Genomic DNA, 17,409 nt, shown 5'->3' with positions numbered 1-17,409 from the left:
ACTATTCACGAACTACAAAGCCTTGTCAAATAAAAAAAAGTTCCAACCGGAGCCTAGAAATCAGAGATACGAGTTCAACAATTCTCTGAAATCCGATAACAATTCTCGTCTTACAGATATGAGATTGGCTCTGGACGCAATGACTACCAAAGAGGTTGTGTTCGACCCTTACAAGGAGGAGGATAAAGAGAGCATATATAAACAAATCTCTCATGGTTATCCATTTTGACTTCATCGTGGTTGTTGTGCGAATCTCTGAGCGATTTAAACACGATACTACACACTTTGAAACCCTAAATGCCAAGATCCACATTTTATCACCTCTTTGAAACCTCAAATGCCAACATCCACATTTTATCACAGGGAAATTAAGGATATGCCCCAAAATCGACCCTTACAAGGAGGAGGATAAAGAGAGCATATATAAACAAATCTCTCATGGTTATCCATTTTGACTTCATCGTGGTTGTTGTACGAATCTATGAGCGATTTAAACACGATACTACACACTTTGAAACCCTAAATGCCAACATCCACATTTTATCACCCCTTTGAAACCCCAAATGCCAACATCCACATTTTATCACGGGGAAATTAAGGATATGCCCCAAAATCGACTGTCATCTTGGGGATATGTCCCAGGATTCCAGTTTTCGGGAATATGCCCCAGCCTTACAAAATTCCATCCAAAGTCGTTAAGTAGTCTACATTCACACACACTTGGGATTATATTTGTGAATTAAAAAACATATATACTATATATTAACACCTTTACGAGGTTCAGGAACATATTTAGATAGGAAAAACCTTGAAGAAATTAGAAAACAGTTCACACACATTTACGATAAATTGACTATTTAACGATTCCTTGATAGAAACCTTTACTTTGGGACATATTCCCGAAAACTGGAATCCTGAAGCGTATCCCCAAAATGACAGTCGATTTAGGAGCATATCCCCAAATTTTCCTTTTATCACCCCTTTTCACCTTTTTTTGGCTTCATAAAACACCAAACCATAAAACACCAAACTATTGCAAGTGTTCCCGAATCGGATCAAACTCATTCTTGCCGGTTCAGTCACTTCCTCACCGGGTTCCAAAACCCTACTTGCTCAATATGATCAAAAGTTGATGTAAAACCGGGAGCAACGGTTTTCAACTCGCCCTGAGATAAAACAGACTGAAATACCGAGTAAGTGTATAAAACGATTTAACTTACATTGGAAGAACCCGAGAGGTGCTAGTAATAGATTAGTCTCGTAAGTTCGTACCAGCTCCGCGAATCTGATCTAGTAAGTGATATTCCCAGCTCGTCTAAAGAGAAAGTGTGATATCAAAACCTTCAAAACCCCTAGAATTTGACACAAAAAACAAAAAAACCCTAGAACCACAATGGATGCAATTAGAAAACAACTGGATGTCTTGATGGGAGCTAACAGGAATGGTGATGTAAGAGAGGTTAATGGAAAGTATTATGATCGTGATGTCTGTCGTCTTTACCTTGTTGGACTTTGTCCTCATGAACTTTTCCAATTAACGGTATATAACAATACTTCTCTCTTTTTCAATCCATAAACCCTAGATTTTTTTCTCTGTATAGCTTTAATGATTGATATTTTGTGATCTCAGAAAATGGATATGGGGCATTGTTCCAAGGTGCATTCGTTGCAATTGAGGAAAGAGTACGAAGAAGCGAAAGCAAAGGGGATTGATAACTATGATAGGGACTTGGAAGATGTCATTGATAGGTTAATTGTTGAATGTGATAGGAAAATTTCCAGAGCTCTTAAGCGTTTGGAAGAAGATGATGCTAAAGCTGCTATTGCTATATCTGTATCTGAGGTTACCCAGGTATATGGTGTTGCTCATACTTTGGTTTTGATTAACTTGGTTTTATTGTCTATATTACTAATAATTTGTGATTACTTTTGGTTGTACAGACCCCAGAGATACTCGAGTTATCTAAGCAAATAAAGGAGAAATTAAAAGAGGTTGATAAACTTGGTAAGTTGCTCTCATGAGATAGTAGGATGATTCTTTGCTTTTGTTAAATTTTGATATACCTTTATCCTCACTGCACTGATATTAGTTATACTAAATTGAGATATAAATTGCAGATTACGAAGGTAAAGCTGATAGTAAGATTCGTGCATTGGAAGCGGTGGAAGAACTAAGAACCAAGAGAGCAGAGAAACAGGTGATCTTCTCTTCTTTTTTCATTGTTGATTGGCTTGTTCAAGGTTTTTTTCTTCTTGTAACGTCATATATGTTTATATTCATCTTGGACTTTTTTCTTTTTAGTTTTTATATTCTGCTCTTGTATATCATTTGAATTGCAACAGCTTTCTAATAAGTTATTATCCCTGTTTACAGGCGATGCTTCTTCTTGATGCCTTCAATAAGGACAGAGCTTCCTTACCACAACCACAGACAAACGCTCCAGCACTGGCTCCTTTGCCTACGCTCTTGCCACCTGATGCTCGCACCCAAGAAATGATCAATGAAAGGCTGAAAAAGGCAGAAGATCTTGGTAAATGATGAATCAAATCTTCATAATTGAACTGGATTGTACTTGTGTTATTTCTTTAATTCGGGTTTGAAGTCGCAGGAGTCTGATTTCTTTTCCACCATTCTGTTTTCCCGTATGATCTACAGGTGAGCAAGGAATGGTAGATGAAGCACAGAAAGCACTTGAGGAAGCTGAGGCTCTAAAGAAGGTTTATTCTTCATGAGTTCTATAGTGATTATTTGTGCCTAATTCTTTGTCGATGACTATATTTCCTTTCACTCTCTAAAGATTTTATTTGCTCTTATAGTTCCTGAAATTTGATTTTCTCTTAGAGCTATTCATAAATGATAGTACATCTTACTGGTTTTTCTCTCTTTCTTTTAGTTGGCTGCTAGGCTGGACCCAGGTTTGGATTCTACCAAGTATATTGCTGCAGATGTACGCATTGTGAGTTAATCTTCCTCATTTAAATTTTTTTTTCCCACATCATGCCGGCAGAAATTGTAGGAGTTTCTTGGTTTTGAAATATACGTTTCCCATAGTTTGGAGCATTAATGTGAATTGTTAAAATACAGTCAAGTTATATGGAAGTTGGTAATGTACATCATATGAGATCTGCTAAAGATACGGATACGAGGTTTTCGTACATGTTGGTTGTCTATTTTTTTAACTGATCTGGTGCAGACTGACCAAACGCTACGCGTTTGTGACATTTGTGGGGCATTTCTGAGCGTATATGATAGGTAAACATCTGTCCTTTTTTTTAGCAATAATCACTATCATGATTCATGTGAGGGGAGCTAAGAGTGTTATTTGGGGTTTCCAGTACTTTATCGATTGACAAGGTGGTATTTGTCACCAGCAGGCTTTTGGGCCCAGTTTTACGAGGATTACTTTTGCAGCTAAAGGATGTGCGTGTTATTTCATTGTTATTTTGCTAGTAGAATGTACAATTGTAATAAACTTTCGGGCGACAATGTATATTTTGAAACCTATAATTGGTTAAAACAATCTTGCATTGCTCTAATTATGTTCTTTTATTCTGCATGTGGTCCAGTGACCGTCGCCTTGCTGATCATTTTGGTGGAAAGCTTCACTTAGGCTATATGATAATTCGTGAGAAGTTGGTCGACCTCCAGGTAAGATTGTTGGTATGCTGAACTGTTTTCTTTTGGAAGATGGCATATAAAGAAATGGAATGAAAAATTGAAATACACTGAGCACTCAATAGGAGATACTGGTGAACGTAAATAGTCATTTGATCTGAACTGTAATGGAAGTTTACTGAATTCTGGCGAGGAGTTTAGCTGTTACATTATTGCTGCAGTACCAAAGTTAATCACACCTAGGCTTCATTTGTTTTACCATATATGTTATGCATTTGGTTCTCTTTTAAGTTAAAACTTTTTTCACTCAGGTACTGGTAAAATGGCTCGCGGTCTTTTGTAGAGAGTGTTAATTAGGATTCCCTCTGTGAGTTATTTTCTTTCCTGTGAAAAAGTGTACCGTTGTCTTTGTTTGAAATTATGTATAAGTTACATTCTTTTTTCCTTTTTTGGTGGCATATACTGAACAGCTTGCATGGCTACACAATATCAAATGAAGTTATGCTCTCTCCACATATTGGATGTATGTTATGTTTGCTTTATGTTAAACTTCCTACCACCCTCATTTATTGTTGCCTGTGGCCGTTTGAGGGAATTAGTATATAAGTGCTTTGATCTCATGGTAATTGAATTTTGTCAGGAAGAGAGAAATAAGAGGCGAAAGGTTGATCGTCGATCTGAAGATGACAGAAGGTACTTGTTTGCAACATTATATTAAGCTTTATTTAGTCATTATGCAGCTAAGAAGTCTTGGTTTTCTCTCTTTTGAAATGATTTGGCACTTTCAGGTCAAAAGAAAGAAGCCGAGACCGTGACGGGCCATCAAGCAGAGATCCTGACAGGGATGGTCGAGGTGGTAGCAGAGATCGGGAAAGGGATCACGGTCGCAAGAGCAGAGACCGTGATAGGTCGCATGACAGGACTCGTAGCCGTGACCGAGAGAGGGACTCAGATCGCCCTCGAACTTATGAATCAAGGAGTAGCAGAAGGTCACGTTCACGGTCTAGGGACCGCTCCAGCAGGGATTATGATCTCCCCAGGTATATATATCTTGCTAATATATGATGCCTAAAAGATCTCTGCACCATGCAGAATTTATTATTGGTTTCGCTAATTTGCTTCTGTTTCTAATGCCATGGACAGTGGGCGGCGTGATCGAGACTAGTGATCTGACAGTGACAACCACCGTTTCCGTGAATGCGTTGGGACTGCATTAAGATGGCGTTATGTAGTGTCTGAGCCTGGTAGGGAATACCCTTAGGCCTTGCTGGTTCCCCTTTGTTCTCTTAATCAGTGTAAATTATACCCTGTTTTAACATGATTTTCATACTACGACTGGGTTGAAATTTTAGAAAGAAGTATTTCTGTAAGATTGTGTACAACTTAAAAAGATTGGAAGTGTTTTTTTGCAATATCGTGAGCATTTTAACATGATCTGCTGAAGTTTTTGCTAAAAGAATTATCACTCCTGGCTTTTAAGTTTTTGGAATTTGTTATAGTCGTGATTATACATCTGGTGACCTTCCCAGTGAATTGTTTTTTTTTTGTTCGTCTATATTCTTTTTTTGTGATGATCAAAATTTTGTGAAAAGGAACTTGAAACCGAATACAAACTTGAACTCTTGCAGTGGGATCTATGGTTAACCATGGCTCAATTACAAGTTAAAAGGTTTTGTAAGCTTCTCACTGCTACACTAGCCATCAACCTAGTTAGCATTCTCTTTAGATACTGTACTTGATTTACGTTTGCAACCTCTCTGTTGATATGATACGATGAGACGTAACACCATGTCTCATCAACATTTTCGTCTCTAAAATTGTAATCCAGGCATGATGGTTGGTAGTATCAGTTGCCTCAAGACCGTAGGTGATGGGTCTGTTTGGATCATGGTATTAGGAAGGAAATTGTTAGTTAAAGCACGTGAGTCCTTATGTGACCGTTTGGTGAAACCTATAATTCAAAACAAACTCCCGGGGGTTTTCCACCCAAAGTTCTCAAACACTAAGAGGTTTTTGCATATTGAAATTTGTTACGGTATAGGAGGCAGTGAAAGGAAGAGAGATGAATTATGATTTTGCTTCTCCTTGTTCTTCACCACCGACACCTTCATCTCCGCTTCCAGTCAGTGTAGATGTAGGACAAGAGAGGTACTATTTGTCTCATTCTTCATCTGATTTCTTCTCCTCCATCTCCGCCTTTTTCGCCTCTCTCTAACAAGCACTGTTCATCGCCTGAAGTCAGTCCTTTGTTTCGACAGTCTCGACAGTTCAATGCCTACAGACATTCGACCATGACATTGGGCTGGGATAATCTTAGACAACCATCAGCCTTTTCTCTAGATCAAGAGCCGCACAAGGACAATACAGTCTACAAGGAAAGTTCGTGTTTGAAGAACTTGTGAGTATAACTCTTCAAACGTAACTTGCGTCGTGCCATCATCTCCATAACCAGACTCATTGTGCATTTCTAATTCATTAGTAAAATGTTGATCCGTATATTTTTCACGAACTTGCACATGATTTCTGAGTTGCACTTTCTACCAAAGCTGTCCCTTGCTCTACATCCGAATTTTACTGATCTAATTAAGAATTCTATTCTCTAATGTTCTTGGAATTTTGGGAATGAAAATTTCGGGCAACTCAAGTAATGATTTAGTAGGATGTTATGCTGTCAAATAAAATAAAACCTGAGAATGACAAACACAAAGATGCCCATTGATGAGTACCTCATGTTGAAGCTTGCAAAATTTAAAAGAAAACAGAGAGCTTCTTGGTTCATATTAGGGTATTGGCTTTTTTATGTCAAAAAATAAATGAAATCACAAGTTTTCTTACTGTTCTAAGTTTCACAAAAATGTAGGATAAAGTGGCTCTTCCTCGAGTGTTGCAGGATGAAGTGGCTCTTCCTCAAGTGTTGCAACTGGTGCTCTCGGCTTACTACTCTCCCATCAAAACCAAAAGAATCAGATCATCCTTTCCAAGATAGCTTACATTGGAAACTTTAAAACTACGGATACATTTTATGTTTCTATCACCTTCTAGTAGTCAATGTCCAAAAACTACATTAAATATTATGTGCATTTCAAAATCAGACTATTGGATACCCTCAAGTATCGTGGGTAAATCCACTGAGTACCATTTATGTGTAAGATACCTTAGACTGCATGTAACATCAGATAATACTAATACAGTGAATATTGAGAAGCAGCCAATCCACTTTTGTTCGTTTGCCTCTTTAGAGTTCAGAGGAGGAGTCGTTCTCTTCTGGAGCTTCATAAAATTGGCCACATAAAATAAATCTAATTTGCAGGAGTCGAACTTGACTCAATTTGATCATTCTAACCTGTGTTCAGAGAACGCGGCCTCGATATCTAATATAAAGAAAAAAAGAGCAGGACATTGAGAAGAAAAAAAACCTCAACAAAAGCTACTATACATGAGAATTCAGATATACATGTAATCCAGCTCAAAGGGCAAAGGCCCGCCGAACACTCATCTACTCCTCTCGCTACACTACACTACACTACTAAATAAAACTAATACAGAAAAAACTGGTACAAGTATCCTGATTCCTTCGCCGATATAGTAGCCTGCAATGCACCATGAAAGTGTAAGTATAACCTATATAAACAGGTTAAGATAGTGGAGAATTTTTATATGACATATGGCAAGTGAAAACATTTTACAGTAATCAATTGCACGGGGTATGAGCCATACCAGCATTTCCAGATTTGTGCAGTGATGGAAGAGCAGGCAATGACATCTCTGTGAAATTTGAAGAGCAATCAGTTTCATCATAAGTTGGCAAGTAGTAAAAGAGAAAACAAGGCTAGAAATCTGCAAAAGGTGAAATATCTTGCACTTGCAGAACCTATCACAACTAAATTTACTAGAACACTTTTTTTGATGTGATAATAGCACCCAGATAGATTGTCAGGTTAAATCAACAATATTGATTGTTTCACATCAACAAACTGACAAGTCATAATAGCACTTTAGCTTACCTGGGGCACACAGGGACAGTGATGAAATTGAGGAGGATGAAGGCCATGGTGCAGCAATATTATCACTCAAATCACATGTGAAACTGAAGCCGGACGAATTGTCAAATACAACATCTGCAGGCAAACTTCGAAGCAGACAACCTACATAACAATGAAGAGATCAACTTTAATGTTAGTTACAACAGAACCATTAATGAGTTTAAATTAAAAACAATAAAAAATTAAGCAGTAACAAATACAAAACATCATTGACTCTTGATTAAAGCATCAGGAGATCGACCACAGCAATCAAAAGGTTTACCCGAGGGTCCAACAGGTTATTTTGACTAAACAAGGTATATACACAGTCTCCATATTCATGTAGGATACACCATTCCCAAGAAATTCCAGACACGGGCCATATGCAATATAATTATGTATCTGGGTAAGATAGGGTGCAACGATTTATAAGGGCTGTCTTGATTGCATTCTGTGACACTTAACATATGGTCCGGGAAGAGAGGAAAAAAAATCAGGATACAGTGACAAACCTTCTTGCCCATAAGCTGCTCCATCACCAAGGTATAGATGCAAAAATACAACAAAGATGAAAAAGAATCAGATGAATTACATTAAGCAGTAATGGAACAATAACTTTAGCAAAAGCAAATAGTTCCGGACATAGCGAAGTACCCTGAAGACTGAAGTCTTTTAAGTCCACATCACAAAGCTCATAGATATTTGTCATGACACCACCTTTCTGTAACATAGCCCCAAATGAAGCTGCACAATGTATGGCTTGTCTATTTGTAATTAGCATCTGCTTCTGTATACCAGCAATGTAAGTATTCAATGAGCTGCAACAGGAAGGATTTGGACCAGCTAAGTCACGGCATGCTGAGATTACAGCTGACGGTTGCTTGAAATCCAAAGGACAAGCTGCAACGCAGTCATAAATGAAAAAAAAAAGGTTACTGGAAGGACTATGAAATTGTATCAAAAAATGAAGAACCAGCTAAGTGTACCCCGTACCTTTGTTGACCTTGCACGCAGAGAGTATCCGGAATGCAGTGTTGGCATCATCTACTGAGAGTTTTCTGGAAAGCCACGAAGAAACCACCCCTTTACAATCACCAAGAACATCTAATTCATCAGGCTCCCCAGCTATGTTTGCATTAACAAGGTTGTCTGACACCGTTGAAGAGATTCGGACTGCAGCCTCCACAATAGCAGGTTGGCATACAGGTCTGCAGCACTCTTTAAGAGGATCGACAGAGCTGCAGGCGTCCAGTAACTTACTTGTATTTATCATTTTCTCTAAGGTGACCGTGTCTTTCACAGGACAAGAGCCCCCTGTAAGGTTAGAAGACTTTACTGAACAAAGTGCAGGTATCGTCTTGTTTGCTCCTCTGCTAGATAATATACTAATAATATCTGAGAAACATTCATCGGCCACTGCTTTTTGAAGGACTAGCTGATCAGAGTCACTGTTATAGTGTCCTTGGAAGATATGAAGTAAACTATTAACCTGGGGACAACATATCACATTCCCCACCACTGATGCCAAGGGTGCCGAACAATCCGATGCTGTTTTGTCCATAACATCTGAAATGTCGGAAAATTTTACAGGGCATTTCCCAGTTAAGACTGGTTCATATGTTGTTGGAAAGGAAGGGTACATAGGTGGCAAAGATTCTCCAGGGAATGGATAACGTGGAATTACTGCTGGCGATATTTCTATGGGTTCAAAGACTCCAGTGCTGGGAGGGTCGGGAATACTATTTGCAGAAGAAATTTCCAAAGTGGCTTTAACTGAAGTGCGCAGTGCTGTTACATTCTCAAAACTAGACAACCAAATTACAAAGATTAAGAACATGTTGCACGAGTAACCTGCAAATACATGAGATTCAGCATATTTCAGTAACTCAAAAGTTCTAATTAATGACAAAAAATTACAGGAAGGTATTTAGAAGACATACTATTGACAGAACAGATACTGTTACCTAGCTTTTATTCTAACTGATACTCTTCTGTAGGTGTAAAAAATACTTAAAAACTATTTTTATGTTAGGCGATCATTTATTGCAGTAAAGAAAGCGAGCACAAATTTTACACATTAAAATCTTATAAAAGCAAGTTACATCAGAGTTGTAGTTGATTGAAGTAAATATGGTAAATCGCAAACCTAACTCCTAGGTCAAGAGGCTATCTAGTTGAATGGGAAAGTAAGTTCACTTCATACACTTCAACTTTCAAGTAGGCATAAGACGATTAGACGTTGCAAAAAGAATTGCCGTCCATAGCGAAGGAAATCAACAGACTAAATAAAGAAAGCATGACTCTTAACAATGAGACTTTCAGATAAAAGAAACTAATCTTAATATCATTTTGTCATATTATGATGACTAATTAGAGAATCTGCAAGTAACCCCAAGTATATTAACACACCTCTCTAGAACTAACCTTTAAAACGAATGTAGACCCAGAAATACTCCATTGGTCCACTTAATCTTTAGACAGGATACATGCCAGACTTCTATGCATAAACTGCACATAGTTCCCTGCTGTAACACCTTTGGGGATGCACCAACTTCATAATCAAGGCCTTGTAAGAAAACGAAAAAATAAAGTTAGAAAGAACAACCAAACGATGCAAATCAATAATTATGTATTTATATTCTGTATTGATGAACATATATTCGGGAGAAAAAAAATGACAAATTTTGAGGAGTATGATAGTCTATAAGAAGATATTGAAGGTTAAAACAACCCTTGTTGGAGCATTATACGGAAGTATTAAAGCAAGAAAAGCAACCACCGGTTAAGAATCTCACACCATTAAAATGAGCTTTCAAAGACAAGCAAAAGAAACAGCTTTTTAAATACATAAAGAAGGTGGTCATAACTTTATCTGTAGAAATAAATTTCATAAATATTTATACACCAGAGCACGCTAGTACGGATCATCATATCTCAACCTCATTTTAACTGCTAAAACAATATCATTTATTTAACCTAACTTCAAACACCATCACTTAGAACCCATGATTAAATGAACCACGCAGAATAGAGGCCAGTGTTCTAGTAACATCCTCTTCAACACTAGCCATCTACCTCCTTAGAATCCCATAAGAAACAAGCTGGCTACACCACAATGTATGCGAACTAAAGAGCTCAGGTGATCAACCAAAAATTGACTACTTAGAACACTATGCCCACCTAGCTTTATAAATAAACAAAAAATCTAGATTTCCATAATACAGTCACTGAAATACACCACATCAAAGGCATGAAAATTAAGTGTATCTCAATGATTCCCCGTCCAACACATTTAAGCTAATTAAAACCCTAATTTTTACCCCAACATTTTCCCCTTTCATAAAGCATAGATCAAACAAAATCAGAAATGAAAACCTTAAAACAGGAAATAAAACATCAAGTAGAAAGATATAGAAGTGGAGAAGCTAGTGTTAGAGTTGTTTTCATGTATATGTACCATTAAAGCTGAAAATGAACCAAACCAGGATCAAATCAAGTAAGTGTGTGAGTGATTTAGTAGTAGTAGAAGTAGTTACTTGAGCTTAAGGAATCTTCAGAAGCATAAACAAATAACCTGATGTTTTAGTGGATCGAATATCAAGAATCAGTTCTCAACCAAACCCTAATTCTATTTTCCTTTTTTTTTTTTTCCCTAGTTCTTTTTTTCTTTCTCAGAAATGAAACTTTTCCCTCTCGCCACTTCTCTCTTTCTCTATCTGTCAAACACACTCTCTCTCTCTAATCTTAATACTCGCTTTTTAGTTGCCTTTATATGACAGCGGATTTCAAGCATAGATTTATTTCGATTTTGGGAATGATTGTCTTAACCGACTTCCTAACCTACCCTTCTTTCATTCCAGATATTACAAACGCAATAATTTAGGGTTCGTTTCCGTTGTGCGAGTCGGGTTTTTATTTTAGCTGCACCCATTTGGACTTGAGTGTGAAATCTGGGAATAAAAGATCAAAGAGCTGAACAAAATTAGACACAATCTAGCCCCGGATCTACGATTGGAATAAAACAGTTCAGGTTTTTTATTTTGGAAACTAGAAAGCTGAAAAAAATCAGATGTGCTTGATACTTGAATTGGTTCCATTTTGGTGAGGAAAAAAAAAACAATACAAAAGCTAGAGAAAAACAGTGAACTAACAACTCAAAGTCTGAACTGCTGCCAAGCTATGACTTTACAGTTCTATATTCGGATTAGGAAAGAAAGCAAGAATTAACAATTAACAGACATCAAAATGATTTATATCCACGCAATGCATGAGAATGGATAATGTTGAGGAACTAATTTTAAGGGTTCTGTCTCAGCAGTTGATTAACAGGTTGAGTGGAAATAACACCCCAAGAGTTTCACCAAAAGACAGAAGTTATGTTTCCAAGTTTGGTTGTTGTCTTTCCAGCAAAAACGCCGACAGTACATATCAGTTACTTCTCTTATCTCTTCTTCTGGGTCGGCTTTGCATTGTTTCAAACTCAAGGAAGCCTGTAATATGAATAGCCAAATTTTATTAACCGGCTTGTTGCAATAACGAGGCTTAAACTCTAAATACACAATCAAATAATTTCAGATTGTATGTATTATTGCACTATGGTTGGTATTCTAGGACCCACGGGATCTCACGGGAGTTGGTGAATATCTTACCTTGTTACTACCTTCTTCGAACAGCAGCAGGAGCAGCTCGTTGTGCTGCTTGGGCGCCACCAGCAGCTTGTTCCTCTGGCATGTTCATAGCTTGGGTTACAGCATTCATGACAATGAGCACTAAAGGGATTAGATACATCCACTGCAACAGAAAAGCATAAAAATAGTTACAGATTTTACAATTGTTTCAAAGACTGTCTTTCACTTCAACTGGAAAGTATTTGCAAGAATCTCACATATTTAGCCCAAAAGGTCTTCTCTACTGGTGGAACATTTTCACCCTCTGCAGTTTTCTCCCCACCAATAAGAATATCTTCTACAAATGCTGGAGCTCTGCAAAAGCAAATAGCCGACTAAGTATCTAAATAACGACGAATGCAGATTTGAAAAATTGTGATGAAATGGACCGAGGATTAATCCAATTCAGCTGCCCCCGCCGACTCGTTCCATCACATCACTTTTAGGTAGATCAATAAGAAAGTACAGATTACCTTGGTGCCTGCTCACTGTTTCTCAGGACCGAGTGTGAGTTAAAAGACCATTTTGTTGGCTGCATTATAGATGAGAGTTGGGTGGTTAGCTAAGCGCCATTTACCAGTGAAATGTAGTATACTTCAGTCCTCTTTTAACTTATCTTCACATCTACAGTCCCTAAAGTTGTAGCTATGTAGTGAAATGCATGCTCACTAGTCATCAAACATGTTTCTTGAAAAATATTGAAATGAACATACACTTGGTAGGTAGCAGGAGACGGGTCAATGACACAAAGGATGATGCAAATTCCCACCACTAGCTTCTACAAAGTTGACGAAGTTCATATTGTTTTTCATAAGCATTTATCCAATTAAGCATGAAGAGGGAAGAGATATAGCTGCAATATTCTAAGCCGTCTTGGCTCTTGAGTTCTCTAGAGTGACTTCCAGAAAAGATGTTTTCACATGTCTCTTAGAAAACATAACAAAGCAGCATAAACAATAAACTCTAGGATGTGGTTGGGGAAAAAAACAACAAAATATAAAATAACATGTTAAACTCGCTTACAAGTTTAAATGGCCTTGGATATGGGCAGGCTCCAGGAGAACCATAGTTAACAGCCAAAATATTCACAGATTCCTAGGAGAAAACCAAGTGAAAGGATTAGATAATGCCATGAATTTGTAAGTAAAAGTGCAATCACATCGCAACAAGCAATTAGCTTTACATAGATTATTAAGCTTATATATAAAGCACTCGCTTCTGTTAGTCCACAAAATGTAAGGTGCGGAAAGGAACTGAAAAATTGATGTGAGCGAACATTAATTCTGAAACATCTAACAAGTAATCCAGATAGCTAAAGAGTGGATATGAATTATAGGTTTCTTTATCTCTCGAGTTTCAACATGACAGTGCTTTACAGTTTTTTCAGATTACAAATAAAAAGTTACCATGTGAATGACAAAATGCTCGTCCAGACCATCCCTTGGAAGGCATCTCTGCAGTGAAGAAAAAAACAATCGTCAGAGTAATACACAGCATATATAAGTGTGAATTAGTAATAGACAATCATGTGGTAGTGCCATTAGTAATCTGGTACAGTGGTACTTATTATGAAGACTTTTCATGGACATAACAAACAAAGTTCAAATGGAAACAAATCTTGCCTCGACAATTCTCTATGTAATTAGAACCGATAACGAGAAACATTTACTTAACTCAAAGTTGCCGCTACTCATTTTGCTTATGATAATCTTTTGTTTCTTCCTAAATAAAATTTTAACAAACCCAATTGGAAGATTCAAGCAGAAAAGAAGTGTAATATGCTGAAGATTTTGTTCTGAGCTCCATTTTTGGCAGATTAGCTTTCTTTTATTTGTGTTCATTTTTCCGGCATATGATCTCATTTACTAAAATGAGGTCCCACTCAATGTAATCTCAATATGCAGAATCAAACTTATTAAATGTTAGAACGTGGCAGCTTCATATTAGTTTATCAAGTAAAAAATATAACCAAGAGATGCTGAATACTTACTGCTTTGACAGATGAAACAATATAATCTTTTCCAGGAGGGCTCAACACATTGGATGGTAGCCTTATCCTGTAGAACTCATCATCCTTAAGTAGTTGCTGCAGGAATTTGATAAAATAATGTAAGAAACAACTGCTTTTAATCAAATCTTAGCAACCATAAGAGAAAAACTAGTTGACATAACATTACCTTAAAATCTTCTTTCTCTGAATCAGTAAAGGAATTCCTTGAAAAGCGGAGCTTCGTGAGAGTCTAAAACAAGCACAAATCAACACTATTATAAACCAGTCGAGTAATAGATTGTGGAGGATCTTGCTAAAACAACACTAATAGTAAACTCCACAGAACTAATAGTGGAAATGATAGCCTGAAAAGCTTTGAGTTTCAAACTGTTATATATATTCTCTACGGTTGCTTAGACTTTTATTTTTTAGAACAGAGAAATAGGTGTCATCAGCAAGTTAATTTAGGATTCATATAAGGTTTTCATCAACACCTGATCACGTAAAGGACATTTTAAACATCCTTGCAAACTTAGCAATTATATTGGCACTGTTATTATCTGTCCACCTGACATGAGAACACGACCAATGTATAAAATTAGCTAACAAAGATTGACACTCCTCGTTGCTCGCATTTCAGCTAAAGAAATTTACTTCTACATAATGATACTCAATTGGTGGCCTGACATTGGTATTACACCCATAACCTGTTGGTTCCCTAAGCTATTTGTTGTCTCTATCCTGCACAATTATCCAGTCAACTCCGGGAAAAAAAAAACTTAGCCAGCGTTTGGAAACACTAAAATAACGGCTTTGAGTTTCAGACTTTCATCAATTTAGAATGAGCTTACAATGAGCTTACAATGCAATTACCAATTTCACCAAACAAACCCTAAGCAAAACAAAAGTTAATTCTCTAAAGTAGCGTTCAAGCCCTAGATCTCTAACTGTTTCACATTTATGATACAATTATTCAAAACCCTAATAACAGAAATTAAATAAACAAACAAAGAAAACAGATCAAATAAAACAAACCTGACCACCATGACTCCAAGATTTAAGGCGAGCAGTAAAAGTACCAGCAGGGACAAATTCAGAATCACCAAAAGCGTGTTCTAAAGTAAACTGAATTTTAGAATCTGAATCATCTATTGACTTCCTAATCGCTTGTATAGGAGGAGATAGAATAGGATTTTTGATGGTATTGCTGTTGTCTAGATCAAGAATAGGATGAGATGAACCACCTTCTAAACCGAATTCTTCATCATCTTGAAGAAGTTCATCAGATTGAAAAGCAATACATGATACTAAGAAGAATGATGATAAACACAAGTAGACGACCCAGTATGAGTTTAGCTTCCACATTCTTCCACGGTTTTTTCTTCTACTCGAAATTTGATGAGATTCACAACCAATTTTGGGTCTTACTTTAATTTTTTACTCTATCACCGTATGCGGTATTCGTATTGTATGCGTATATTTACAGTACGAAGTATGTGATACTCTTGGTGCACCATTCAATCATTACTGGCCAAGGTCGACGTGGTTATTTCTTATTAGGCAGATGGTAGACTTTAAGTTAGTCCCTCGAGCTGATGTCAATGTAGTAGAATGATGAGGTCATTGGGCGATGATGTCAGAGTTTGAAATTCTTTGACACCTGAAAAAAAATTTACTGCAACATTAGAAAAAGAAAATTACTGATGAAAACAAAATTACTCAGTCGAACAATCTTTCCGTTTTACCTTGCTAGGTTGTGGCGCACAGCTACCTCCGAGTTTCCATGAATTTTATTATTTTACCCCTAGTTTATTTATGTAATGGTTTCGATAAAACGCTAACAACAAGAGTATATGAAGATAAGTCTCTAATATATAACTTCACATGTTATGTTTTCAATCTGAATGACTTGAAAGTAACATAAATAAAAATGGAAACAAGTCAAGTCTTGTATTACTAACCTCAAGTAGAAGAATGATGTGTTTATCGATGTCGATACGTCTTCAGATTCTTCAGAGTAATACGTGTATGTCTCAACATTTTTAGACCTCCTAGTTTAACCTAACGAAGTTGACTCTAGTAATCTAATCAAGCGACTTTGAGTTTTGAAACTAAAATATGACAACCAACCTTGGCATACCAACGCTTGGCGGGTTCAACCAAGCAATGCTATAACAATACATATAATTTCTCTTTTTTGATCACAACATATAGATAATAGAAAAACACAAACATAAATTTTGTTTTCTATCTTCGATTACCACTTTCTCTTGTTCAGCCTTTTGAAACTCCATACACCATGGAAAACTGAGAAGAGGAATAAAAAAAAGGTGTTAACGGTAGAGAAAAATAAGGAAACGTTGTTATAGCATTCTTTATTCATCTACAATTTCAATATAGTTTTTATTTAAAAAATAAATAAATAACGAAGTAGAAAACCCAAAAGAAACTAATGACCACTTGATTAATTTGGATCAATATGTGAAGCCGGATTGTGCATCCCGATTTTTGAAAGGTGCACAAATTTGGACTCGTTGGACTTTAACTATAATTTTATACCGAATCATCGTAACGCCCCCAAGTTATATATGTCATGTTTTGGAAAAAAATGAAACTATGGAAAATTGCGAAAATACAAAAGTTCGGGTTCAATGTTATTGTTCTTTGACACCAGCTGACACTGACAGTTATCGTTTTCTGGAACATATCCCTGTTTGCATCTCCCATTAAGACAATGAGCAACTGATTGCCATTCCCCCTGATCAAGAGATACATTCAGCACAAATGACTATGGAACCTTGGACTGCTCCAGGTCCGGATGGATTCCCACCTGGTTTTTATCGGTCTCAATGGGATGTAGTTAAATAAGATATTTCCAACACGGTCAAATCTTTCTTCAACTATGGATATCTTCTCAAGAAACTTAACAACACCGAGGTTACATTAATTCCCAAGTCTTCACAGCTCACATGCCGGAGGATTTTCGTCCTATAGCCCTTTGCAATTGAAGATAATAGCACTCAGAATGAAGAAGCACATGAATTTCATAATCTCTCCAATGCAGTCTGCATAGGTTCCGAGGAGAATAATTTCAGAAAATATTTGCATGGTTCA

The 17,409-nt window shown here is 36.9% G+C and overlaps 4 protein-coding genes across 10 annotated transcripts; 2 read left to right on the top strand and 2 right to left on the bottom strand.

Annotated features, from left to right (window-relative positions):
* The first annotated feature begins 1,221 nt into the window (after positions 1 to 1,221).
* On the top strand, positions 1,222 to 5,028 carry LOC113319055 (putative RNA-binding protein Luc7-like 2). Of its 5 annotated transcripts, XR_003345046.1 has the most exons (13): positions 1,222 to 1,540; positions 1,631 to 1,852; positions 1,942 to 2,005; positions 2,119 to 2,198; positions 2,375 to 2,531; positions 2,657 to 2,718; positions 2,895 to 2,957; positions 3,195 to 3,253; positions 3,568 to 3,649; positions 3,928 to 3,983; positions 4,087 to 4,139; positions 4,257 to 4,309; positions 4,405 to 4,598. XR_003345046.1 is itself a non-coding variant. In XM_026567351.1 (12 exons), exons 1-12 carry the CDS (start codon positions 1,394 to 1,396, stop codon positions 4,779 to 4,781), a joined length of 1,263 nt encoding a protein of 420 aa, XP_026423136.1. In that variant the 5' UTR covers positions 1,222 to 1,393; the 3' UTR covers positions 4,782 to 5,028. The 5 variants fall into 5 exon arrangements, 2 of the variants coding, with proteins under 2 accessions (XP_026423136.1, XP_026423137.1); XR_003345047.1 differs by lacking the exon at positions 3,928 to 3,983 and having other exon boundaries at positions 4,405 to 4,494; XM_026567351.1 differs by lacking the exons at positions 3,928 to 3,983; positions 4,087 to 4,139 and adding an exon at positions 4,760 to 5,028 and having other exon boundaries at positions 4,405 to 4,656.
* A 641-nt stretch (positions 5,029 to 5,669) lies between these two features.
* On the top strand, positions 5,670 to 6,823 carry LOC113318193. Its single transcript, XM_026566325.1, has 3 exons — positions 5,670 to 5,764; positions 5,859 to 6,014; positions 6,477 to 6,823. The coding sequence occupies exons 1-3, from the start codon at positions 5,679 to 5,681 to the stop codon at positions 6,619 to 6,621; spliced, it is 387 nt and encodes a 128-aa protein (XP_026422110.1). The 5' UTR covers positions 5,670 to 5,678; the 3' UTR covers positions 6,622 to 6,823.
* A 192-nt stretch (positions 6,824 to 7,015) lies between these two features.
* On the bottom strand, positions 7,016 to 11,381 carry LOC113318191 (uncharacterized GPI-anchored protein At1g61900-like). Of its 3 annotated transcripts, none has more exons than XM_026566322.1 (8): positions 11,096 to 11,381; positions 10,063 to 10,204; positions 8,632 to 9,489; positions 8,293 to 8,538; positions 8,151 to 8,165; positions 7,621 to 7,761; positions 7,334 to 7,381; positions 7,016 to 7,206 (listed from the first exon to the last, which is right to left on the bottom strand). In XM_026566322.1, exons 2-8 carry the CDS (start codon positions 10,094 to 10,096, stop codon positions 7,130 to 7,132), a joined length of 1,419 nt encoding a protein of 472 aa, XP_026422107.1. In that variant the 5' UTR covers positions 10,097 to 10,204; positions 11,096 to 11,381; the 3' UTR covers positions 7,016 to 7,129. The 3 variants fall into 3 exon arrangements, with proteins under 3 accessions (XP_026422107.1, XP_026422108.1, XP_026422109.1); XM_026566323.1 differs by having other exon boundaries at positions 11,175 to 11,381; XM_026566324.1 differs by having other exon boundaries at positions 11,213 to 11,381.
* A 329-nt stretch (positions 11,382 to 11,710) lies between these two features.
* LOC113315063 (ER membrane protein complex subunit 10-like) lies at positions 11,711 to 15,704 on the bottom strand. The gene is made up of 9 exons (XM_026563376.1): positions 15,331 to 15,704; positions 14,483 to 14,545; positions 14,296 to 14,391; positions 13,712 to 13,759; positions 13,329 to 13,400; positions 12,779 to 12,837; positions 12,524 to 12,620; positions 12,288 to 12,429; positions 11,711 to 12,128 (listed from the first exon to the last, which is right to left on the bottom strand). The coding sequence occupies exons 1-8, from the start codon at positions 15,658 to 15,660 to the stop codon at positions 12,295 to 12,297; spliced, it is 900 nt and encodes a 299-aa protein (XP_026419161.1). The 5' UTR covers positions 15,661 to 15,704; the 3' UTR covers positions 11,711 to 12,128; positions 12,288 to 12,294.
* Between the last annotated feature and the right edge of the window lie 1,705 nt (positions 15,705 to 17,409).

This window comes from Papaver somniferum, chromosome 10 (assembly GCF_003573695.1).
Source record: "Papaver somniferum cultivar HN1 chromosome 10, ASM357369v1, whole genome shotgun sequence".
Taxonomy (NCBI): domain Eukaryota; kingdom Viridiplantae; phylum Streptophyta; class Magnoliopsida; order Ranunculales; family Papaveraceae; genus Papaver; species Papaver somniferum.
This window is presented reverse-complemented; position numbering and strand designations above follow the sequence as displayed.